The 25,886-nt window shown below is 41.7% G+C and overlaps 2 protein-coding genes and 1 pseudogene across 2 annotated transcripts in view; 1 reads left to right on the forward strand and 2 right to left on the reverse strand.

Annotated features, from left to right (window-relative positions):
• The window catches only part of ITIH2 (inter-alpha-trypsin inhibitor heavy chain 2), a 33,751-nt gene extending 22,393 nt beyond the window's left edge, over positions 1–11,358 (forward strand). Inside the window, exons 16-21 of the mRNA XM_081820552.1 lie at positions 1,258–1,395; positions 6,216–6,329; positions 6,730–6,928; positions 7,509–7,681; positions 8,882–8,993; positions 11,062–11,358. Coding sequence (XP_081676678.1) covers positions 1,258–1,395; positions 6,216–6,329; positions 6,730–6,928; positions 7,509–7,681; positions 8,882–8,993; positions 11,062–11,209 — 884 coding nt within the window. The 3' untranslated portion in view covers positions 11,210–11,358. The remainder of the gene's footprint in view (positions 1–1,257; positions 1,396–6,215; positions 6,330–6,729; positions 6,929–7,508; positions 7,682–8,881; positions 8,994–11,061) is intronic.
• Positions 11,359–15,784: 4,426 nt separating this feature from the next.
• Positions 15,785–25,886, reverse strand: part of KIN (Kin17 DNA and RNA binding protein) — a 31,756-nt gene continuing 21,654 nt past the window's right edge. The window contains exons 10-13 of the mRNA XM_081818898.1: positions 25,557–25,625; positions 24,552–24,651; positions 22,557–22,657; positions 15,785–19,005 (exon numbers count right to left, since the gene is read on the reverse strand). Of these exons, the coding sequence (XP_081675024.1) occupies positions 18,943–19,005; positions 22,557–22,657; positions 24,552–24,651; positions 25,557–25,625 (333 nt within the window). The 3' untranslated portion in view covers positions 15,785–18,942. The remainder of the gene's footprint in view (positions 19,006–22,556; positions 22,658–24,551; positions 24,652–25,556; positions 25,626–25,886) is intronic.
• On the reverse strand, positions 20,593–20,691 carry LOC115943627 (U6 spliceosomal RNA; annotated as a pseudogene).

Genomic DNA, 25,886 nt, shown 5'->3' on the forward strand with positions numbered 1-25,886 from the left:
CTCAAATAAATAAATAAATAAATCTTTAAAAAAAATGTTTTTATAGGCCTAAGTCCGGATAAATCTTGTTGACATAGGTTAAGTAGGAATGGAATGAATTTGGTCACAGCAACTGTCACTCACTTACAGCTTCTTCAAAGTTATATGCCAAACTCACATAGGATCTAGTATGCAAAAATTATTTTTAATGATCTAGCGCGTGGCAGCTCGGGTCCTACTTCAACGCTGTTTAAAGCAAAGAACTGGAAACTGACTTGCAAACGGATTTGTGTCCCTTGCAACGGATTGGAGTCATTCCAGTTTTCGGCACTACACCAATTTTCCCCGGGGGGTTTTTAGTGAGAGAGCATGCCTTCCACTTCTCAACTGGGAGAAAGGGGTTTTCTTAGGAAAAGTACACGTGGAAGCTGAGAACCTTGAAATTGCCACAAAGCCACCCATGATTTCTGTGTCCTGGGGAGAAGTCCTAAGCTGTGCTCAGGGGCACGTGTGCCAAGTTTAGAGGACGTTGGCTTATCACCTTCTTCCTGCCCTCCCTTTCTTAGGAACTAGTCCTATTGAAATACAGTCTTAAGAATGGCCTGCACACCCTGGAGGGATCACTTTCCACATTTTTCATTTTGTCCGAGTGAGATGCCAGGTAACCGCAGCAGTCTAGGGTTCAGGGAGCTCTTACTTCTGACATCCCAGTTACAAGAGCCTGGGGCCCCACAGCTAAATTTCTCTGGGCAGAAACTCGCCCTAGATAAACTGGCATTTATAAGTGATTTTGTATCAGCTAGGTAAGACACCTAGGTGAACTGCCATTTGTTTTCTCTAAGACAGGAAGGCTGCCTGTATATCAGAAAGCAAAATGAACTTGCTATAACCAGCAGGGGAAACGAGCTGGCTGAGAAACTGAATTGTTTAGATTGTTGTTTGGTGAGGCAATAGGAAGGGACCCAGGCCGAGGCAGCTGTAATCCAGGACTTCTCCAGAGGCTGGCCTGGACATCATCTCCGGGGCCTGGGCTGAAGACGCAGGGCCCTTCTCCAGCCTCTGTGGGGCAGAGCCCACAGTCCGGGGCCCAGACTCTGCAGAGAGCCCTCGAGCAGGCCCCACAGTGGAAAAACAGGAAAAGCGGGAACAGAGAAAGTTCTGGAATAAAAGTAATGGGAGAAAACCATAGCCGAGAACCTCTAGGGTCTGCGTAACACAGATACTTGAAGTTGTAAGAAATCTCCATGGGAACTAATGGCTACAGGTTTCTCTATACAGGCGCCCTGTATTATGGAAACAAGGTTGTTCCGAGTTCAGTCCCATCTTGGGTCAACCCTTCCCCAACACCAAAGATCCCAATGCCCGTACTGGGAGCCCAAGTGCTGGAGGCAACTCCTCCCCCACATGTGATGAGAGGTAAGAGACCTTTACCACCGCTTTCACATCCTGGCTTCCTGGATCGCAATCCCGTGGAGCATTTATTTATACACATTTAAAAGTCGTCCTGGTAAAATAAATAAATAAATACATAAATAAATAAATAAAATTAAAAAGTCCTGGTAAACCAGGTGACTTCTACAGGCATGGTTGACCTCCACCGAGAGAGGAGAGTTTCGTGTATGAATCAGCTTGGGCCAGACACCAGACAGTACTTCATTAGTTCCTGATGTAGTGTTCTATGATTCATCGTTTGCACACAACACCCAGTGCTCCTTGCAGTACGTTCCCTCCTTAATACCCATCACCGGGCTAACCCATCCCCCTACCCCCTTTCCCTCTGAAACCTTCAGTTTGTTTCCCGGAGTCCATAGTCTCTCATGGTTCGTCTCCCCCTCCGATTTCCCCCCCTTCATTTTTCCCTTCCTTCTCCCAATGTCCTCCATGCTATTCCTTATGTTCCACAAATAAGTGAAACCATATGATAATTGACGTTCTCTGCTTGACTTATTTCACGTAGCATAATCCCCTCCAGCTCCATCCAGGTCAATGCAAATGGTGGGTATTCACCCTTTCTGATGGCTGAGTAATATTCCATTGTATATATGGACCCCATCTTCTTTATCCATTCATCTGTTGAAGGGCATCTTGGCTCTTTCCATAGTTTGGCTATTGTGGACATTTCTGCTATGAACATTGGGGTGCATGTGCCCCTTCTTTTCACTACATCTGTATCTTTGGGGTAAATACCCAGTAGTGTAATTGCTGGGTCATAGGGTAGCTCTATTTTCAGATTTTTGAGGAACCCCCATACTGTCTTCCAGAGTGGCTGCACCAGCTTGTGTTCCCACCAACAGGGTTCTCCTTTCTCCACATCCTCACCAACATTTGTTGTTTCCTGCCTTGTTAATGTTTGCCATTCTAACTGGTGTGAGGTGGTATCTCATTGAGGTTTTGATTTGGATTTCCCTGATGACAAGTGATTTTGAACATTTTTTCATGTGTCTGGTAGCCATTTGTATGTCTTTGGAGAAGTGTCTGTTCATGTCTTCTGCCTGTTTTTTGACTTGATTATTTGTTTTTTGGGTGTTGAGTTTGAGAAGTTCTTTCTAGATCTTGGATACCAGCCCTTTATCTGAAATTTCAATAGCAGAGTAGCTCCTGATGTTCCTAGAAGTTTGCAGCTTTTCCAAGCTGCCTGGAACACAGAATCTTCTAGCAAGAACATTTCTGACTGTCAGAACTGATTTCTCAAGACTGTACACCCACCACTTACAGAGCACCAAAATGGCACAGAGAAAACATAGTGAGGACTTCAATTCAATTTTTAGAGCGAGTGCAACTCACCCCTATGGCTTGTCTCTAAAAGTATTCTTTGTGGGCCAAAAGTGATTTGCTTTTTCGCTCTTTCATCTGCGGCAGTGCTTTATCCGGAGGTCCCTCCCCTGTCCTACCTGGCACGTCCGAGGACAGAGCTTCATGAGGGGCTCTGCACTGAGCTTCCGGCCAGCAGTGGTAATTTAACTTTACAACACTGCACGCGTGGGGAGGGCATCCACAGGTCAGGTTACAGTGCTGGCAAAATTGCCATCTTTCCTGTGCCGAGTGGCTCTCAGAGCAAGAGACAAGGGCAAGGACAGGTGTGTGAGCCCCTCACACTGTGGCTTTACAAGACGAAGCTCCTGTAGAAACATGTAGAGATAAAGCTAACCTCATTTTTTATATTCTTTCCAGTAAGAATGCGGTGCTTCCTCTGAGTGTACATAGTCTGCTGTATGATGCAGTTAAAGGGACAAGGTCTTGAGAGTCAAACAGTTCCGGGGTCAGACTCTGCCCCTGTGACAGTGGGCCAGACTCTGGGAGCTCTCTAGGTCTCAGTGAGCCCACCAGTAAAATGGAGATGGTGATAAATTGCAGGGTGGTTATAACCTTAGTTCCTTGTGGAAGCTCATAAACACCAGGTCCTCAGGAATCTATGAAGTTAGTCATGGGAGCCCTCAATCTACCTTCAACCTGATCTAAATGTAAGGCTACACAGACTCACCTAAATATGACGTTTCTGCTGTCTAGAGTGATACCAGTTCAGTAGTTGATTCGTGGTTACCTACCAGCAGGTCTGATTAGTGGTATTTTGGTTAATTAAAATGGCAAAATCAATGATGATCTCTAATAAAAGCTATGTCCTTCAAAAAATATTTCAAAACACCTTATTTGTGTAAAGGAAGAAGCTATCATCACAAAATGAATTTTTTTAATTGAAAAAGAGATGAGAACCTTTGTTCTGTGTTTTAATGATGCCCTCTAGTGCCCAGCTCAACACAAAATCAATTCACCAAGTATTTATTGACCTCACCACGAGAGTTTGGTAATGTAAGGGGTGCAAAGAAGTACCAGATTGTGTTCCTGTTCTGCATTCGCTTATCTTCCATTTCATGTTCCAAAACACACACATGAACGTAAACGAGCGTATCAGAGCAGGTGGGAGAATGGGCTTGTCATTGGACAGCTTGGCTTTGCTCATAGCTCTGCCACGCACTAACTCTGTAATGTGACCTCGGGCAGGTGACCTGTCCTCTGCGAGGTTACGAAGAGAATTAGTTGAGTTAATGTTTGCATGGGACTTTGTGACAACATCTAGAAGACAATAGCCTCTCAATGAATGCAAGCCTGGTCTTTCATTTTAATCTGGAAAAGATGACCACTACGGTTCTTACAGCTCAGACCTTCCTGTCTCCGGGGCCTTGAGGGACTCAGGCGGGAAGCCTGGCAGATCTGAATTGTTCCTCTGCGCTCAGTTACCTGACATTGTGGATTCTACCACTGGTCTCTGGAATCTTCTGTCCCCCGTCCGTCCTGTTTCCCATTCAATGTAACATCTCTTGCCTGGGTTACTGCTGCGTTAGCTGCTAACTGATCTTCCCACGTCCACTTCCCAATACTTAATTTATACTGTGACAAGTAATTTCCCTAAAGTCAAATCATGTCCCATTTTTTTCTCAAAAACTACAAATAGCTCCCCAACTTAAAGCTTCATTCTTAGGTGTGGTGCTCCACCCATCTCCACAACCCCCATTTTTGGTTTTTTTCTATATTCTTCAAGAACCCATCCCCTAGTTATATTGAGGTACTTTGCCAACAAATCACCCACTTTTATACCTCCATGCTGTGTACTCAGAATAAAATCTGTTTCTTCTGTGTCTTTTGCCTCTCCTAGCTTCAAGGTTTTGTGTGAACTCCTTCACCAGGCCTTTCTCAACTGGCCAGGCGGGGCTGGTCACCCTTCATCTTTACCCTCAGAGCATTGCACTTGTGCTATTTTTGTGTCATTTATTTTATTCTCTCTTCCCTCAGTGGGTGTGTCTGTCTCAATGAAGAAAAACTGTGAAGGAAAAAAATTATTCCTGATATTCGTTAGAGCACGCAAGGTCAGGAAGACCTTATTCAAGGGGGGTCATTACAATGGGTATGGGGACCCCCTCAATGGGCTCTTGCAGTTGGGTGGAGAAGATTGGACTCAGCTCCAAATACAGCATGGCAAAGTTGAAGTTTATAGACAAGGACAGGGTGAGGCAGTGGGTGCAAAATCACTCAGAGGAAACATCAGGATTAAGGGGGATTCTGGCCAAACCGACCTAACAGGATTCTTGCTGAAGGCAGCCAGGCGACCAGATGTCACCTGGAGGGCGGTGGGGGATGAGGAACCCAGTTAGATATCAAGGGTGCTCAGTATGGCAGGTGGGGATTCTAGCTAAGCCAGCCTACTAGGATTCTTGCTAAAATTGGACAATGCAGAGACAAACATGTAAGTCCAAAAGTTGAGGCCTTGTTGAAAAGGTCGGGGGAGCCTAAGTGGAGTTTGGTCAAGGAGAGAATCTCGGTCACTCCTTCATTAAATTGTGACTTTCTTGAAGTAAATAAGACCATGACTTATTTGTAGCTATACCAAACATTGCCTAATTCAGTGCTTTGGACATAGTTGGGTTTTTTTCTCACCAACTATTTGTTGAATGATTAAACAAACAAACAAACAAGAAAGATCAGTCAGAATAAGGTTGTCTAGTAGCAAAGGAGTTCTTTCTTGAGAGAAGCTTGATGCTTCATTGCTCTTGGAATTGATTAATGTCCATCTGTATGCCAACAAATAATATTATGTCTCCTTTATTTTTATGTTTTGTGTATAGCTACTTAAAAAAACACACATCTTTTTCTCTATCTATACAACACTCACGGTATGTATATACACACATATAGTATATATATGTATACATGATGCGTATGTGTGCTTTTCTTATTCTTTGTGTCTTTTTTTTTTAATATTTTATTTATTTATTTGACAGAGAGAGAGAGAGAGCAAGGGGGGGGGACACAAGCAGGGGGAGTGGGAGAGGGAGAAGCAGGCTCCCCGCAGAGCAGGGAGCCCAATGTGGGGCTCGATCCTAGGACCCTGGGATCATGACCTGAGCCGAAGGCAGACGCTTAACGACTGAGCCACCCAGGCGCCCCTTTTGTGTCTTTCTTATTCATTTTTTTATCTCTAGCCTAGATCATATGTGATAGTTTCAGAATAAGTATACACTATATTTGTAAAATAATAAAACTCTGACGGAAGCTCCATGGGGAAGGGACAATGGGTCTGCACCACTGGGTCCCCAACGCCTAGAACAGAACCTAGCATCTAGTAGAAGCACCATAAATACTTGTTCTTGTTAAGTTAAAGATGTTCAGGAATAAAGTACTGTTCAATGTCACCTTCCTTTCTATGATTTTGTTTGATTTCATTTTCTCTGTGTATTTTCCAGTTGAAAATGACCCACATTTCATCATTTACCTACCAAAAAATGAAAAGAATATTTGTTTCAATATTGACTCAGAACCTGGAAAGATTTTCAACCTTGTTTCTGATCCAGAATCAGGTAAAATAAAAAGATGCTATATTTGAAATAGGCGGTTAGATCATTGTCATGTTTCACTGTCACTACTTGGGATTTCTTTCTTTCCCACCTTAAAAGAAGTCCTGTACTTTTCAAACTCTGATAATTAGTGAGAAATGAATTATAAATATATTCCTAAGGGAATTAGAATAGCTAAGAAACTGTATGAACTAGCAGATCTTGCTGTGATATAAATCATTTAAAGTATAATAAGACATAGTAACAAAGTGAAAGTTGCTTAGGAAAAAAATGTTATGTAAGTCCTGAAGCAAAAAATAATAATAATTTTCCCATATTGTCAAGTTTTGTAAATTTGGATAATGGTGCCCACATGTGCCAAAAAATGGTGCACAGAGAGAAAAAAGCGTGTTTTCTCCTCCAGGGATTTTGGTCAATGGGCAGCTCATTGGTGCTAAGAAACCCAAGAATGGAAAACTCAGCACCTATTTTGGAACACTGGGATTTTATTTACAAAGCGAAGACATGAAAATAGAGATCAGCACCAAGACCATCACTCTGAGTCGGGGCTCTCGGGTGTCTGTCCTTTCCTGGTCTGACACAGCTCATGTCATTAATCAGAGGCGAGTACTGTCATGTCCGGATGCGGGTCTGTCCTCCACATGACTACACAAATCGATCCAGAAATCCATGATCGAAACACAGAACTTACAGTCATCATTTTAAATGTGAAGAAGTCGAGGTTCAGAGAGATTGCTGTTGCCTACTCCGCCCTCCGCCCCCTGCCCACCCCCCCCCGGCAGCTGAGTCCATGGCTTTTGGCCACTGTGTGTCTCAGCACCAGCCTGCGGCCTGGCATGTAGTGAGGACTCGATAAAGACGTGCCGGATAAGTGAATGAATCCATCAAAAATCCCCAGCCAACTCCATGTCGGAGTGTGCCCGGAAACACTATGATTGTGTCTTATGAGTCATATTTTCCCATGATTACCTGTTCATTGCTTTTATACAAACATATAAACTGACAGAATTCCGGAGCCAGGAGCAAAAACAACATTCTGTAATGAAAAGTGCTGTAGAGGGCCTAGAATACTCGTGGGATTGTCCAGGGCGGGATGGCGAGCTCAGGTTCACGGTGGGAGGAATGACTTTCTAAAAACAGTGTGTTCTAGAAACATTGACTCCATTTTGCCTTTTGCCCCAGGGTGCTTGTCTCTGTGAAGAAGGAGCAAACTGTGACTATCACCCTGGATAAAGACATATCCTTCTCTGTTTTACTCCATCGCGTTTGGAAGAAGCATCCAATCAATGTAGACTTTTTGGGGATCTACATTCCCCCCACAAACAAGTTTTCACCTAAGGCACATGGACTAATAGGTACGGTGTTTATCACCCATCTGGCAAGTGAGTCTTGGTCTTGAGCAACTTTGGAGGTTAGAACTTGGACAGTGATGGGTCTGGACTCAAAGGACAGGTTGGGGCCATGCTCTGTGCCTGGATCTTGATTTATACAGGGGACTGAGGACACACCGGGGCCAATGCCATTGACAGAACCATTTATTGTCACTCAGGTTCCCCTAGAAACAAAGAGGCATGGCCCACCATGCAGGGCCATGGAAGAAGGCCAGGTTTTGGTCAGGGACCCGAAGCAACAGGTTTAGGCCAGAGCCTCTCCTGAGTTTCTGTGGGAAGACAAAGCAGAGCAGGGTAGTTCTGGGTTGGCTAGTTTGAATCATTTCGGCAGGCTTTGGGCTCTTGGGTGGTCTCTAGTTACCTGGCCCCTGGCCCTGGAATGCTTCCGGGTCACACAGGCCAGGTAGAGGAGGTCTGGCCCTGGGATGGTTTGCGTGCAGATCATAGCATGCTCCTGAGTCCTCCGCTGTCTTTCAGAACTGGCTGGCCCTGGGAGGGGCAGTCTCTCCCCAGCCAGTCAGGGTTTTTGATGTCAGCTCATAATATACAGAAGATAACAAACATGATTCATGCAACCCGACAGAGCAGGGCAGGGGGACTCGGTGATGCTCTAGCCAAGACCATTTGCCGTTGCAGGTGAGGTTTTCCTCAAACCAGGATTTCATCCTCACAAACTGGGCAAAAGGTTAGAGAAGCGATATACACTTTCAATTTTATGTGGAAGATGTTTTTTTTCTAACTGAAGAGAGGTGAACTGGTTTTGGAAGTCTGTGATAACAAGCAGGGTATCTAGGTCCACTTTCCCTACTACTTTCTAAGGAATGGTTCCAGTTTAAGCATGTGGCATCACAAACCTTGTCCCTGCGATTTAAGCCATGTGGCAGGTGCTCATCCCGTCATCAGGGCGGGCGTTCCGATCCACTTCTTGTCCAGTAGGTCAGCCTCATATGTGAGATGACTGTGGCTCGAGCAGCCCAGCTTTGCTCTTGGGAAGGACCCATCCCTTCCATCGCTCTGCCCTTCTCCTCTCAATATGTCTTTCTACCCCAGAAATTCTGGGGAGGGGGTGGACAGAAATGCAGCTTGGGCCAAATGATGATGAGACTGGTTTTTTATTTACCCTTGGGTTCTGTGTAAATCAGCGTCTGGACTTTGTCTCACTAGGCCAGTTCATGCGTGAGCCGAAGATCCGTATCTTCAATGAACGACCGGGAAAGGTCCCCAAGAAGCCAGAGGCGAGCATGGAAGTGAAGGGATACACGCTGACTGTCACCAGGTAGGCCTTGGAGGCATACAACAGTAACGGAGAGCACGCCTCTCGGGATTAAACTCACACAGTATCATAGAAGCAAGAAAAGCTCTTGCAAGCGTTACCTATGTCAGACTGAACGGTTCATCAGGAAGAGACACATACACAACGTTTGCATAAGGACGCCACAGGTGGGCCAGGCTAAATGCAAATAAGGACTAGCTAGACAAACAGGTACCATAAAAGGCCGAGGACAATTAAGCTGTTGGTCTCACCGTCAAGCATTACTAGCCCTATGGACACAAGCTGGATTACTGAAAAAGCTGATCAAAGGAGGAAATCGTAAAAGTACCTGTGAACTAGGGCGCCTGGATGGCTCAGTCAGTTGAGCGTCCGACTTTTGGTTTCCGCTCAGGTCATGATCTCAGAGTCGTGGGACCGAGCCCTGAGTCAGGCTCCTCACTCAGCACGGAGTCTGCTTGAGATTCTCTCTCTCTCTCCCCCTGCCCCTCCCCCCACTCGCTCTCTCTGAAAATACATCTTTTAAAAAAAATACCTGTGAACCACAGTGCTAGAGAATGAATGGATATGTTTACCTAAGACTGGAGCCTTCTTCTTCTTCTTGAGCATGAATCTACCCAATGCATTTTTGTGTAGCTTTTCTCATGCAAACCATATCCCTATGCTTCGTTTTGAAGTGAGAATTCCATATCGCAAAGCATTCTGAGTGTAACATTCTTATCAGTCTTTTCAATTTCTCCCAGTCCTCGACAGTAGTCTCCCCTGTGCTATCTGATAGCATCTTAAAGCAGGTGGGTTTTTTTTTTTTTTTGCCTTTTAAGAGTTTTTACAAAGCAATCAACTTTGCTTTCTAAGAAATGACTTTTTTTTAAAGATTTTATTCATGTATTTGACAGAAAGACACAGCGAGAGAGGGAACACAAGCAGGGGGAGTGGGAGAGGGAGAAGCAGGCTCCCCGCAGAGCAGGGAGCCCGATGCGGGGCTCGATCCCAGGACCCTGGGATCATGACCCGAGCCGAAGGCAGACGCTTAACAACTGAGCCACTCAGGTGCCCCAGAAATGACTTTCCTTGCATACAAATGTCATTGGCTTCTATGTAAGTAAGCGATGAAATTGCAGTCATAATTAAGCCGTACATACCACCACACGTAGCTTTGTGAAGTACAACAATGAACTCTTGGGGCGTCTGTTTCTTCCTCTCCCTCTGCCTGCCACTCCCCCTGCTTGTGCTTTCTCTCTCTCTGTCAAATAAATAAATAAGTCAAAATCTTTAAAAAGCAAAAGAGAACAAAAGATGAGCTCTTAGTGAGTATACCACTCACCTGGTTCCGGAGCACTGGAGACCAGTGAGTTACCAATGGGCATCAGTGTGTGTGTTTGATAAAGCAACGGTGAGCACAGGTAATCACAGTAAGAACAGTTATCTGGGGTTGGTGAACGCACATCTGCTATCCTCTAATGACAAAAGTAACTGTTAGGCCTCAAGTTCATCTACCGCAAGCACCTAGTGACGCATAACTGAAATTGAGCTGACCTGGGGCCGTGCACTATTGTATATATTCTAAAGCTCACTAGTGACAATAGGCCCTATGGCTTTTTAAATCATTGGCTTCTTTGTCCTTTAAGTGAAAGGCATGAATTTCTCAGAAACAGCCGGCATCACCCTTACATAGCACTCTCACCCGCCCAGGGAGGTGGGGGGCATCTTGGATTCATCCTGCAGGTGACATGTGAGGTTAGCCCACAGCACTCCAGTGTTGGGTTCCCGCCTTCTCTCCAATTGAAAGTTAATTTGCACTCCTCACCGGAAAAGTTTCTATTGGTCAATCTCCAAAGGGTTATTTGAATTATCTAAGAATACACTGCTTATTCCCTGTCCTTCCAACACCAAGCCCCAGATAATGATGTTCCATACGACTTGGAGAGTGCGGATGGGTGGGGGCGAGCAGATATGGCCCCAGAAGGAACGTGCTACAAAGAACAGCAAGGGACAGAGCGTGTCTCCTTTCCAGATATGCAGACTGGCCAAGCCTTGGACTGTGTCCTAACCATACGCACCATTTTCCTTGCAGAGGTCTGCAGAAAGACTACCGAACAGATAGAGTGTTTGGAACGGAGGTCTCCTGTTGGTTTGTGCATAACAGTGGAAAAGGTTTCATCGATGGGCATTACAAGGATTACTTCGTGCCTCAGCTTTATAGCTTTCTCAAAAGGCCTTAAAGATTGATGGCTTTGGAAATTATCTGTAGGTACAGTTTTTCCCTGCAATCATTCTTTGGTCTGAATAATTAAAACACTAACCAGATATCATGGTGGTTTTTAAAACCTGTTAATACATCTGAAGAAAAATAAACACTTTGCAAAGAAGAGTTAGGATTTTGTTGAGTCTTCCGATGTTAAGAGGTGTTCATCAAGGTCATGCAAAGGAGAGCTGCTTTGGCGAGTCAGACTGGCTTCCGGACAGAGCCCTACATTTGGCATTTACTGTGATGATTTCATTATTCTCAAGTGTCAGGTCCTCAACCTTGCAGGCTTACATTTTTACGTTGTCAGGTACATGTATGTTCATTTCTGAGAAGGTGATTTGGCGAACATCGAGTAAGAACAGGGAAGTTCCTTGATCTTAACTGTTCTGTGGCTATAAATACTAAAGCCCTGTCACCAGCTGTTGGGATAGACTTGCCAAGGTACCTGTGATGGCCCAATATGGTTAGCAAGGATTCCCTCCACAGCATTGGCCTTAGAAGTCCTTTTTAGTCCATGAAGCCTGTGTAAGTCAGGTGCTCCAGAGAAAGAGAAACACATATATGTGTGTGTGTATATTTAAATACACACACAGGGAGAGAGAGAGATTCATTACAACAATTTGTTCCCATTGTTACAAATGCTGGTAGTTTCAAACCTGCAGGGTGGGCTGACCGATGGTGCAGGAGAACCAGGAAAAGCCGATGTTTTTGTTTGAAGGCCATTAGGCAGGAAGAATCAGTGTTGCAGATGAAATCCACAGGCAGTCAGCGAGAGCATTCCCACTCACTGGGGGGAGGGTCATCCTCTCTGTTCCACACAGGCCTTCAACTGATTGGATGAGGCCCACTTCAGGAAGGCCATCTGTTCTACTCAGTCTATGATTTAAATGTAAATGTCATCCAAAAACACCTTCATAGAAACCACCAAAAGCATGTTTGACTAACTCTGTGGGTACCCCATGGCCCAGCCAAGTTAACACATAAAATACACTGTCACAAGGCCTTAGTTCACCAACCTCTCTCTGTTCTCAAAGCCATTCTCCAAATAAGATATGATACAAATGGGAGGGGTCTGCTTATTAAATTACAATCTCTCCTAATAGGTCTGCCTCCCATTATCCCAAGGTCACCTCAGAGATGGTGCTGCTCCCAAATTCTTCACATATTTAAAATCGCTCCGGACATTACCTCACATGGCTGTTGATGTTACTATGAATCTGTAGACAATCACAGTTCCAGATTCTCTGGAAGCCACATGTTTCACACCAATTTAATGATCTTGAACGCAGAGGCTTCCTGAGTATTCCTTGTAGACTTTTTGTCTGAGAGTAACGCCATTTACATTATTAAACCTTGTATGATTAGACTTCGTTTCAAAATAAATTTGACCAGCAAGTTATGTCCTAACAAAAGGCTAATGACATTTATAAGGCAGAATAAATAAACAACTAATCGGATGTCCTCATCACGTCCACATTAATCTAGTGGATCTTCGTGATATGGTGCCAGTTGGATTCATTTTAAGTCTGTACTTTCCTTTGTTTCTAACTGCCCTTTAAAAATCAATTCCTAGAATTAGGATATATTTCCAAAGGCCAAAGTGGTAAAACTGCACTTAAAAAAAGGTTTAAAGTTATATTGGTTTGAAGCTTTCTCTCCATAATTTAGTAAAAGTCATTTTTATTTTAGAAAGTACACAAAACTCCCTTTTTGGACACACCCAACCTCTATTTGAACAATCAAGTGATTATCTGTTGACCTAATTGTAAAATATTAAAGAAATGTGATATTTCTAGAATCCAAAGGTGACCCCAGTGCTAAAGAGGCAAATGGCATTGGTTTTCAGCTTCATCTATGGTTACCTATGATACATTAAAAAAGTCTATGACATCTTTCCCATTTTCTGTTTCAAACATACTGATCTTAAAATGCTAATATTTAACACAGACTTCAAAAGTGGGTTCTTATAATTAATTCTGTTACTTGGTAACAATTTGGACCTTAAGACTTTTATGCCTTTAAGACTTTTATACCTTTAGATACATAAGTTTAGATCGATTCCTAGTATTTTATATGTGCTCTGTAGTTTTAAAAATAATAATGATGATCTTGGGCTGTGCATTTATACGCAGGATATTGAACAAGGGTTCTATCAAATAAACTAGATTTAAAGTCAAATCCATGTTATTCAAATTATTAAAATCTTTATTAATAGATGGTGTGTTGAATGATAAAATTAAACTTGTATTCATACTGTCCATATGTCCCCATTGAGACCAGTAATATGCCTTCTCTATATAATTAGAGTTACAAATGAATAATCAATTTTGAATTTCAAATGAAAGAACCAAATTAACAGGGATAGTTGGAAAGGAAGAAACTCTTCCACTGTCTACCTCTTGATTAGTTTCTGAAAGTATTATCCTTTCAGCAATAAAGGAAAATAACCTGACAATTACCTATATTATGTTTTCTTATTCTTTGGAGCACTTTGTAACCCACTGGGAATTGATCAGTATTTAATTTTGTATAGAGTAGTGGTATTCAACTTAAATCTCAGCTGGGGTATCACAGAGCTGCTATCTGTCATATATATTAATCATCTTTAGGACTTCTGTAGCCTAGCTTCAAAGCACTTTGTAAGTATCAATCTAAATGATTTCCATTAAACCAAGCAAATATATGTCTTATTGTTGGGGAAATTAGAGCCCATGTTTGAAAAAAACAGCCTCTTGTCTCAGATTGCATCTCTGTCGTAAGTTTGTATGTTTACTTGTGTTTTTAAGTTACTGAAAATCAATTTTCTAAGAGTTGGAAAATTAGCAATCCAAAGAAATAACTGGGAAGAAAAGGAAATTAACGATTGTCTCAATGTATAGTAAAAATGAACTATGAATCAGGAGTTATTTTAGTACCTACTGGTGTGAGATATGCAAATCATTGTACATGTTTATAGGATCACTTAATACCATAAAAAGTGGCATTTTAACTTCAGCCTTATCCCAATTGAAAGAGATATGTCATTCCAAAGACTCTAAGATCAAAGTAAAAGTTACCTGGCTGCCGGAATACATAAAAATGCTTAAGTAATGCTCATGTATGCTGGGTACATAAAAATGCGGTAAGAATTTAGTAGTATTATTTTTAACACTTTTTCCACACTGGCCAAGTCTACAGTAGTGACTTTTTCTGGGCTATCCATGTAGGAGAAAGAAAAATCAAGGATGTTTCCTTTTAATAGTATAATGATTCAGTTATTCACTGAATGTTTCTGGGGGACACTTCAGTCAATCCTATAACCAATTTAACAATCAAGGCTGATTCATATTCTAATTCTGTGATTCTATTTTAGTGAAGTAGGAACTGAGGTGTATGCTGATATTAGTTAATGAAATCTCTTACTGAGGCCCAGCAAAGTTAGGGTGGATTTTTATTTTTTTTTATTTTTATTTTTATTTATTTATTTTTTTTATTAAAGATTTTATTTATTTATTTATTTGACAGAGAGAGACACAGCGAGAGAGGGAACACAAGCAGGGGGAGCGGGAGAGGGAGAAACAGGCTTCCCGCCGAGCAGGGAGCCCAATGCGGGGCTCGATCCCAGGACTCTGGGATCATGACCTGAGCGGAAGGCAGACGCTTAACGACTGAGCCACCCAGACGCCCCTAGGGTGGATTTTTAAGTTGCTGCCCTAGATTATCAAGTTCCTCTTTACTTGCCAATCATTTCATTTGAATATCAGTTCACTGAACATTGTCAATTCCTACATAACACACATCTTGGGTCTATACCCGCTTCTCACATCTTAATCTCCAGCACCTACTGCAATGACTTATTTACCAGAGGCACTAGGTAAATGTTTGTTGAATGAGTTTACTCAAGTATGACAGCAAAAATGGATAGACAGAAGTAGACAAGGGGAAAAGCAGCACAGAAGGCAATAGGATCCAATGGCATGCCCAATGAAGAAAACTCAGGGAATCTGGTTTCCCAAGGTACTATTACCAATAATTTGATATGACCTCAAGTGATATGATGAAAAATAGCTTTCTAAAAAATGAGAGGACAAGCCACGTATTGGGAGAAAATATATTTGCAAAAGACTTATCTGATAAAGGACTGTTTTCCAAAACACACAAAGAACTCTTAAAACTCAACAATAAGAAAATGAACAGCCCAATTAAAAAATGGGCAAAAGACTTAAACAGACACTTCACCAAAGAAACACAGATGGCAGATAAGCACATGAAAAGATGCTCAATGTCATGTCACTAGGGAATTGCAAATTAAAATAACAATGAGATACCACTACACACCTATCAGAATGGCCGAAAATCAAAACACTGACAACACCAAATGCTGGTGAGGATGTGGAGCAACAGGAACGCTCAATCATTGCCGGTGGGAATGCAAAATGGCGCAGCCACTGTGGAAGACAGTTTGGCAGTTTCTTAGAAAACTAAACATATTCTTACCATATGATCCAGCAATTGCGCTCCTTGGCATTTACCCTGAGTTGAAAACATGTCCACATAAAAACTACGCATGGATGTTTATAGCAGCTTTATTTATAATTGACAAAATCTAGAAGCAACGAAGATGTCCTTCAGTAGGGGAATGGGTAGATTGTGGTTCATCCAGAAAAAGAAATATTATTCAGCGCTGAAAGGAAGTGAGCTATCAAGCCATGAAGAGACATGGAGAAAACTTACATGCATGTAAGTGAAGGAAGCCAATCTGAAAAGTTTACATAGTGTATGATTCCAACTATATGACATTATGGAGAAGGCAAAACTATGGGAGATAGCAAAAAAAAAAAAAAAAAAAAAAAAATTCAGTGGTTGCCAAGCGGTTGAATTGTGGGGAGAGAGGGATGAATAGGCAAATCACAGGATTTTTAGGCTGGTGAAAGTATTCTGTATGATACTATAATGGTGAATACATTTCATTATCAATTTGTCCAAACCGATAGAATGTACAATACCAAGAGTGTTGCTAATATAAACTACAGACTTTGGATGATGATGAGGCATCAATCATTATCATGGGTTCATTATTAACAAATGTGCCACTTTGGTGGGGGATGTGGATAGTGAAGGAGATTGTGCGTGTGTGGGGACAGGGGATAGATGTGAAATCTCCGTACCTTGTGCTCAATTTAAAAGTCTATGTAAAGAAAAGTAGCTTGTGATGCTTTAAAAAGGAAACAGAGTCCATATAAAACTTGATTTTAGGTGTCTGCAGTCACTTTGTGTAACATAACCACTACTGGGCTCTAAGAATTTATGGGAAAAAAATGTCCTGTCACCTAGAATCATATTTTTGTGCTTCAGATTTTTAAAACTTAAAAGTCACCTCAATTATGCCACTTTATTTCATTCTGAAGATAATTTCAGGAAGATGTTGGGGAAAAGAATAAAAATGTGGGAGGCAGAGAGGAAATATTTTTTCCTATGAAGAAAACCAGGGAGGTGATTCCAAACAGATTTGGGGGAGGCATGTGAAATCTGTCGCGGTTTATTTACCATTTTATTATCGGGGAGAACCTTCTCCCTCCTGAAATTCTTCGGGCCAGATTAATACCAGGCCAGGCCACAGACGTGTGGCTCCATTTACTGAACCTACGCCCACCACCACATCTGACACTTCCTATTATTTTCTGTAGTTCTCACAACAACCCTAGAGGGACACATTTTTTTTTTTTTTGACAATTTGTATATTAAAAACATTGAAATTCGGGGCACCTGGGTGGCTCAGTCGTTAAGCGTCTGCCTTCAGCTCAGGTCATGATCCCAGGGTCCTGGGATCGAGCCCCACATCGGGCTCCCTGCTCTGCGGGAAGCCTGCTTCTCTCTCTCCCACTCCCCCTGCTTGTGTTCCCTCTCTCACTGTGTCTCTCTCTGTCAAATAAATAAATAAAATCTTTAAAAATAAATAAATAAATAAAAATAAAAAAAAAACATTGAAATTCAAGAACATGATATTTTCTAAGATTACATAGCTGGTGAAAAGAACAGCCAAAATTCTATCTCAAGTCTGCTCGACTCCGAAACTCAGTTCCTTTTCATGTGACTATGCTGTCAAGTTAGTTCAGAAACACTTGAATTCCTCCTGGAAGAATTGTGTTGGCAAAGCTACTGACATCATCCTATTAGTATGTCTTATGCTGCGTCTTCTGTTTCTGTTCACCAGCATATATTCTCCCAGCTTCTGGCTAGAGAATTTCTCACCTCTCCCTGATGCTACATCCAAGAGAGTTGGCTTAGGGGCTGGCACACAACCCAAGTCTGGCCAATCAGTATATTCCAACCCTTGCATTTGGAGTGATCTGTCCCAATGTGGACTGGTTAAAACTCAATTCCAGTCTTCTGTTTGAACTGTGGGAGAAAGGAAGATGGGAAGCTGGAGATGCCAGCAGGCATCCTGCTGGTGTGAGGGGCTGAGAATGGAGCCAACACAGAGAAAGGAAGAGCCGCGGAGACCAAGCCCCAATAAGGCTGTTCACACTCTGAACCCCATTGGAAGCTAAGGTCTGCTCCTTTTGTCCTGTGACCTATACATTCATTTACTAAAAAAGATTTTTTTTTTCATAACCCAACTAGGAGGTGGATTTCCTATCTTTTGCATCCCTAAGTAATACACTGCTCTGTTGCTTAAAAATGTATAGTTCAACATTGTTGATGGGATTGTAAAATGGTGCAGCCACTTTGGAACAGTCTGGCAGTTCCTCAAAATGTTAAACATGGTATCCCATGAGTTACAGTGAGACTCAGCGACTCCACTCCTGGGCGCTGAAAACGTACGTCCACAGAAAATCTTGTACCTGAATGTTCATGTAGCAGCATTACTCAGAATAGCCCCAAAGCAGAAACAGCCAAAATGGCCACCAGCTGACCAATGGATTTTAAAAATGTGGCCTACCCATACAGTAGGAAAATGGGAGTAGGCCTACCCATACAGCAAGAAAATGGGAGCGAAGTATTGATACGTGGCCCGACGTGGACAGACCTTGAAAACTTTCATGCTACATGAAAGAAGCTCGTCATAAAAAGACATGTCATATGATTACGAAGTGTCCAGAACGGCAAATCAGAGACTGGAAGTAGACTGGTGGTGGCCAGGGGCTGGGGAGAGAGGGAGGACAGGGAGTGACCATGGGCACATGCGGTGATGACAATGTTCTAAAAGTAAATAGCGGGGATGGGTGCGCGACTCTGTAGATATACGGTAAACCACTGAATTGTACGCTTTAAATGGGTAAAATTATATGGTGTGTGAGCTCTATCTCTATAATAACGCTGTGACTCTATTTATAGTCTGACTTTTTAAAATGTCATTATATTTATAGTTTGCAACTTTACTACAGAAAATATACAGTATATGAAGGATTTCCTCTAACTGTATGATTCTAAATAGTCTTATATAAAACACTGTACAATAACATTCTTTTAATGAAGATTAAAAAATCATTAAGGAAATATTACAAAGGGAACAAAAACAACAAGAACAAAATTACATTGTTTTGATACTTCGTGAGACATAATTTGATTTTTCTATAAGCTTAGCTGAACAACTATACAGTAGTATTTAAATAAATCCATCTGCTTTATACAAAAGAAACACCCTAACACAGTAGAGTCTCATAATGTCTTGGTGAACACCAATTTGATGCTTTAGGATTTTAATGTGTTAACAAATTTTCAAACTCAGGCAAGTTTTGAAATGTCTTCATATTGAATTCCTTCAACTCTGCGTCCTTTTAAAGGGCCCTACATGTTAAAACAATAGGAAAAAAAAAAAGATTAAAAACACACAGGGACTTAAAAGACAAGAAAATGACACTACACTTAGAGATCCAAATGCGCCTTTTCCATACCCCTGTAACCCCAGTACGGTAGCTAACGTTTCTCTGCGACTCTGAATTTTAAACTTTTCTAGGGCATCCTCATCACGAAGTGCAGTGACTTCTTCAATGACATGTGAAATGTGTCATCATTACATGCTGTGGCAGGGACCTGCTGGCTGCTCCGTGTGTCCTCTGATCCCAGGATGCTTTTTCCCCGGTTCCCCGCGTGGGGAGGTGTGGTCATAAGATGGAGCCCCGGCCACAGAGGGGAACGGAAGTGACGCACACGGTCCTCGCGTGCGGCCCACCTTGCTCAGCCTTGGCGTGTGTGAAGCACACGGCAGCTGTAAAAGCCACTTGTTGAAGGTGGTGGAGACACGAGCTGTAAAAATCCTGGGCTCACACATCGCCCCTCCGAGAAGAGCTGATCAAGCTCCCATCTTGATCTTCCTGATCAAGAACACCCATCCTGGACTTTCAGAAGGAGAAGTTAAATTTTACCGTGTTTGTGCCATTTGGGGGTTTCTTTTTCAAGAGCAGATAGTATGTTAAGCAATTCAGATCCTCAAACATGTCTGTCTAGTTTAGCTCTGACAGCTCGGCTGGTCTTTATTACCGAAAATGAGCCCAACTTCAAATGTATTTGCTTTTTCTGTTCGTATCCAAAAGAAAGGAAAAGGGTTAAACTAGATACTGGGAAAGAACACCTGTCACAAAAGTGGATACAGCCTGGGAACAGAGAGGCACGAATGTGGGTCCTGAGCCCAGACTGACCAAGTTCAGATCCCACCTGCACAAGTGACTTGAGCCTTCGGTGCCCCACTATCCCCGAGGGGGAGATTAATAATAGGACCTAGGTTCCTGGGCTGTTGGGAAATAGAAACAAGTCAATAAAGTGCTTAAAACAATATCTGGAACATGATAGGAATATGAGCTCAATAATTCTTGGCTCTTATTAAATCTTTTGGTTAAAATTTGAAAGCTGGTCCTCTCTCTTGCAAAGTATAAAATGACGATGATGATGATGAGGACTCTAACCTTGAAGTGAGGTTTCAGTGTTTTTCATTGTGAATCATACCTCCCCTTAACAATCCTTTTTAAAATGCTACTCCTTTAATATATAACAATGACTGTATTTAAAGGAAGTAAGTTCCCAGATGAAGCATGACAAAGGGCTGAATCTTTCATTATCAAGTACAAAGGCCTGTGGTCAAGTTCGCTTTTCTCTCTCTCTTTTTTTTTTTACAAAGCTGGGGAATGGGAAGGGAGCCAGTCCCTCAGTTAATTAGGCAAACAGGCTAAAAGGCTAAGACAGTTTTTGAACAATTTGTTAGCTACTTAAAAATCTGCTTAATAAATGAGTAAATTTCAAATATTTTGATACTGATCTACAATTTCAGATGTCAGAAATGATAAAAAATAGCAGGAGAAATCCCTTAGAAAGTTTGTGTGTTTCATGGCAATGATGTGAAGGAACCATGGGGACGCAGACGAGTGGACACAGGCTCACACAAACAGATTATTTTTTGCATGTCATCCTTGCGCAGGGGCCATGCTAATCTTCTCTGTATTGTCCCAATTTTAGCATATGTGCTGCCGTAGCGGGCACAAAAGATTATTTTTTAAATGGGGGCAAGCTGCAAAAGAAAAGAAAAGTAGTAGGTGGATTTCTCCTTTGAAACGTACATGCTGCTTTGCAGTCAAGAAGGCCTTCCATGCGGGGCCCTCCCAGGCCCTGCCTCACTGCAGTGCTGTGTGCCACACAAGCTTAGGAAGGAGGAGCCGCCCGGGTCACAGCGAGGGAGGAAAGGAACAGGCCCATGAAAACCACACACTGACCCAAAGGGATCTGGACGGAACCTAGAATGCCCTCCGCAGTGATTAGCTGTTTTGCATTTCCCTGAGATGAAAGCATGAATTGAAGCAGGATCTAATTTGGATAGGACTATGCATTTAAAAAAGTGCAGGAGAATCATTTCGCCAAGGAACTATGAGATGTTCCATGACCTTATGCTGGCTGAGAGAAAAACTTACCGAGTTTTTAAAAAAAACTCAATCTATGAATTCAGTCAGATCGGTACATTTCTCAGTACCAGGAGAGACGCCTTTTCCTTTCCTTCCCTTATGGTTTATGTTCGTGAATGCCAGTTTTTAAGTTCGTGTTGTCAGAGACAGAAAAAAAAAATGCTCAATTTACTTAAATGTGGTTTCTCTCATATAAGGACCTACACCATTTTCCAAACGCAGTCCAGTGTTGGGTTCAGATGCCTACAACCCCTTAACGCAACGCATGAAACTGGGCAGTTACCTGTCCGTTCTAGAGAGTGCTCAGGACGGTCATCAGACTCTCCGAGGGGTCTATTAACCCCCCAAATGCTAATGCTACGGTACTGGGTATGAAAACTGATTTCATTTGGAGGCACAGCACAGTCGTTTGCTGTTCCAAAATGCATTAGGTGGCAGGGGGGAAAAGCCCGCTTTAGGCCCTTCCTTCCCTCAGGAGACGTCTCAGGCCTTACAGGGCCATGCTGCCAGGCCTGTCAGTGAGCCATCCCTTCTGTCAATCAACACTTTGAACTGCACATCAGATTTCCTGAAATTACTTTACTGATCTCTGCTACCTTCTGGCCCTTTATGAAAGAAGGGGAGGACTGTTTAAAATATTGATCTCTGGGGCTTTTCCCCCATTACTTCTGACTCTATATTCCCCACTAATTATACCATGTCAAGTTGAGTTTTATATTAGATGTGAGAGAAAAAAAGTCGGGATGTGAAACTATACACACGGCATACGATTTTATAAAATACCAAGACTGGAAAGGAACAGATCAAAATATTAAAGGGAGTTATCTGGCTGGGGGATTATGGGTAATTTTTAAAGCTATTTGTATTCAATTGTCCTTTTCAGGTTTTACACAATGAGTATTGCTATAGACTGAATGTGTCCCATCCAGAATTCATAGTTATGACCTAATGCCCAATGTGATCGTATTTGGTGGCAGGGCCTTTGGGGAGTGATGAGGTTGTGGGGGTGGGGCCCTCATGAATGGACTGGTGCCCTTATAAGACCCCAGAGAGCTCCTTTGTCCCTTCCACCAGGTGAGGACACATGAACCAGGAAGCAGGCCCTCCCCAGACGCTAAATCTGCCAGTGCCTTGTTCTTGCATTTCCAGCCATCAGAACTATGAAAAGCACATTTGCTTATAAGCTACCCGGTGTATGGCATGCTGTTACAGCAGCTTGAGTGGACTAAGACACATATGCATTTCTTTTGAAATCAGAACACAAAATACTTTACAATGGCAGAGTCATTACAGAAACTAAGCCGACAGATTTCCATATAGGAGAGAAGACAAACAAAAAACCCAAACAAAAAACCCAGACTCTAAAATAAAACAAAGACCAACCCAATGAAAAAGAATTCTGGCACATTTTTAAAGCATTTAGAAATTTCTTTGTGTCAACGTACGTACAGTTTCAATGACTATAGTAGCTGAGAAGGTCTTCTCATTGATGGATTCTAAGATGCCTTCATTCCCTCTGTAGCCTCCATTTAAAACGAGAATTCTTTTTCCTACAGTAGAAAAGAGTATCACACTGAATGCAAAGAAATGTTCACTTTTTTCTTCTACTTTGTTAGAGCAAAGTGCAGCTACACTGAATGAACATAACGAAAACCAAAACCCCTCTTAGAAGTTCTTCATCATTTTAGAACTCTGTAATATTCTAAAGGAGAGTTTATAGATGCCTTGATCACTGTTAACATTCTAAGAATCCTCATGGTTTTTTTCACTTACTTGTCAAAGGGATACATTTTAACTTAGATTGCAAGTAGAAGGTACTTAGGGGAAATGTCTACAGTCCAGAAATAATCAGAAAAAATTTTAGCTTACTTTGGCTTTTTTTTTTTTTTTAAGAGATGGCGGGTGTGTGAGCAGAGGGGGAGGTGCAGAGGGAGAGAGAGAGAATCTTAAGCAGGCTCCACGCTCAGGCGGAGCCTGACATAGGGTTTGATCTCAGAACCCTGAGATCATGACCTGAGCTGAAATCAAGAGACAGACACTTAACCAACTGAGCCACCCAGGTGCTCCACTTTGCCTCATTTTAAAAATCATAGGATTGGGGTGCCTGGGTGGCTCAGTCGTTGGGAGTCTGCCTTCGGCTCGGGGAGCCTACTTCTCCTTCTCCAACTCCCCCTGCTTGTGTTCCTGCTCTCATTATCGCTCTCTCTGTCAAATAAATAAATAAAATCTTTTAAAAATAAATAAATAAATAAAAAATAAAAATCATAGGATGGTTTGGCAGTTTCATAAAAATTTAAACATATCCCACTATGAGTGAACTATTCTACTTCTAAGTATTTTCCCAATAGAAAAGAAACCATATGTCCATATAAAGACTTGCATATGAATGTTCTTGGAAGTTTTATTTGCAGCAACCAAAAAACTGTGACCAACTGAAATGTCTATCAAAAGGTGACTGAATAAACAAAAAGTGGTACATCCATATAGTCAAACACTACTTAGTAATAGAAAGAAGTGAGCTGTGTATACACTTGACAACATGCATGAACCCAAAATAATTATGCTTAATGAGAGATGCCAGACCAAAAAACAGGACACGTGGTATGATTTCATTCATATAAACTTCTAAACAGGAACTCTTCTGTAGTGATGGAAAGCAGACAAGTGGTTGCCTCGGGGTACATGGTAAGCAGGAGTGGAGGGGTGGCGGGGAAGAATTATAAAGGAAAGTGATAAAACTTTGGGGGGTGATGGGTACATTCATGATCTCGATTATAGGGATGGTTTCAAGACAGTATTCACGGGTTAAAATGGATCAAACTGTATACTTTATATGAGTGCAGCTTACTGTGTGTCAATCACATCTCACTAAAGCTGAAAAAAAATTTTAAGCCATAAAGTGAGTTTTGTTTTAGGGGGAAAGCATAAAGGATCCGATAAGCGGAAGTTTTAGAGTCTAACATCGCTGTGCTAGCAAGGATAGTATTGTGAAGTCTGGGTCAGAGGCGAACAACTTAGGCATAGCAGCATTCATGCTAGATATTCGGAAGTACTCAAATGATAGAGACAATTAAGGAAAAGAAAAAGCAAAACAATACAGACTTTTACTTTACTATCTCAGGTAGCTAGAGAAATATATTAATAATAACTGTAGTACGATTAATTTTTTTTTCCTTGTGAGTTTGTTTTGTTTCAGAAAAAAAAAAAAAGAAGAATCCCAGAAAGGGAAAATTGATTCAGCCACAAAATAGCTTTCACAGAGGACTGGTAAACAAACTATCGTGTCACCTGAAATGAAGCGTATCAGTTACACCAGCAGCTATATATTTCTAGAATGGAAATCTGGGTCTGTAACTATCAAGTAATGTCAAGAAACTATGGTTTTAAGGCTGGGATCACTCATTTCGATAGCATACACATTAAACGGTCTGCAAAAAGATTTACCTGGTGCTGGAATTACTGTTTCTAAATGAGTCTGGTCAAGTTTCAGCTTGTCTCCTGAGTCAATCATCTTTACAACAGCTGTATATTTGTCAATTACTTCCTGTCATGTGAAATCAACACTTTTATAATAGCAGAAATAAGTGCACACAAATTTCAAAGGACAGAAATAGATAAGATGAAAACAAATGAAATTCCAGTCAAAAGGTAAGTGCTGTAACTCCTTCTATAAATGACACTATTTTATAGATTCCATATACGACTATTCATTCTAGGCTTCTTTTTAATTTTTTTAAAATTTTATTACGTTTTTAATTCCAGTAGAGTTCACAAACGATATTACGTTAGTTTCACGTGTACAATATAGTGGTTCTATGCTTCCTAATAAAGAATTCAATTCAAGGCTTAGTGAAGGTTTTCGTCTGGAGAGAATAAAGGACTGGTTGGTGATCTTAGACTACGACTTCAACAAATACAGTGAGAAGAAGAATGCCTAGCTTCAAGTACAATAGAAGGGCATTTCTGCATGCACAATGCTGGGTTCCAGAATGAAACTATTTAGCAACGGCAAAGAGAGAAAAGGACTGGAGCGTCGACCTTTAACTTTTAAAATCCTAGAACAACTAAAAGTTTCTCGGGCAAAACACAACAAGGAAGTCCTCCTTAGAACTCTGGGGACATAGTTGTCTTGCCCATCATTAACAAAGAGGATGTGTCTCACTGATTGGCAAGGCACGCAGAGCAAGCGAGTTTAAGCTGTGCCAGTGGGATTTCATACATGCTATCTGCCCCAGTAAGAAAGCACACCAAAGTGAAATAGAAACTATGGCCACAAAGGAATCATTTTCTCACAAATTATGAATTCAGCTTTCTTTTTATGGAACCATCAAGATCCTGAGACACAATGTTCCTGCCCCGAGGACGTGATTTTTCAGGAATATCAAAATGGCTTGACTCGGCCAGGCCCAGCTCCTTCCACAAATTCCATTCACAGCCTCCCGTCCTTACCTTCACAACACCCTTTTTCTTATGATATTTCTCTCCGAGTTTTTTGGTTATAATTTTCACGATGATTTCCTAGAAAATAACAACAAAAAAATAAAGATGAAAGGGAACACATAAGTTAGCTTTCTGGTTTTTCTCCTTCGCTTTAAACCATGTTCACCAAAAATCATAGCAAAACGTAACTGCTCTGCTAAATAAGAAATTTTGGAGTTCTAAGCCTTCCCAATTATGCAAAACATTCCCTTAGTGATCTTTTATTTCTTCTTTCTCTCTTTATTCAACATGGTTACCAAGAGGTAAAAAAAATACCTGTCTCAAGGCTGATTTCCACAC

Source organism: Leptonychotes weddellii, chromosome 5, assembly GCF_054177405.1.
Source record: "Leptonychotes weddellii isolate Sample4059 chromosome 5, ASM5417740v2, whole genome shotgun sequence".
Lineage (NCBI taxonomy): Eukaryota > Metazoa > Chordata > Mammalia > Carnivora > Phocidae > Leptonychotes > Leptonychotes weddellii.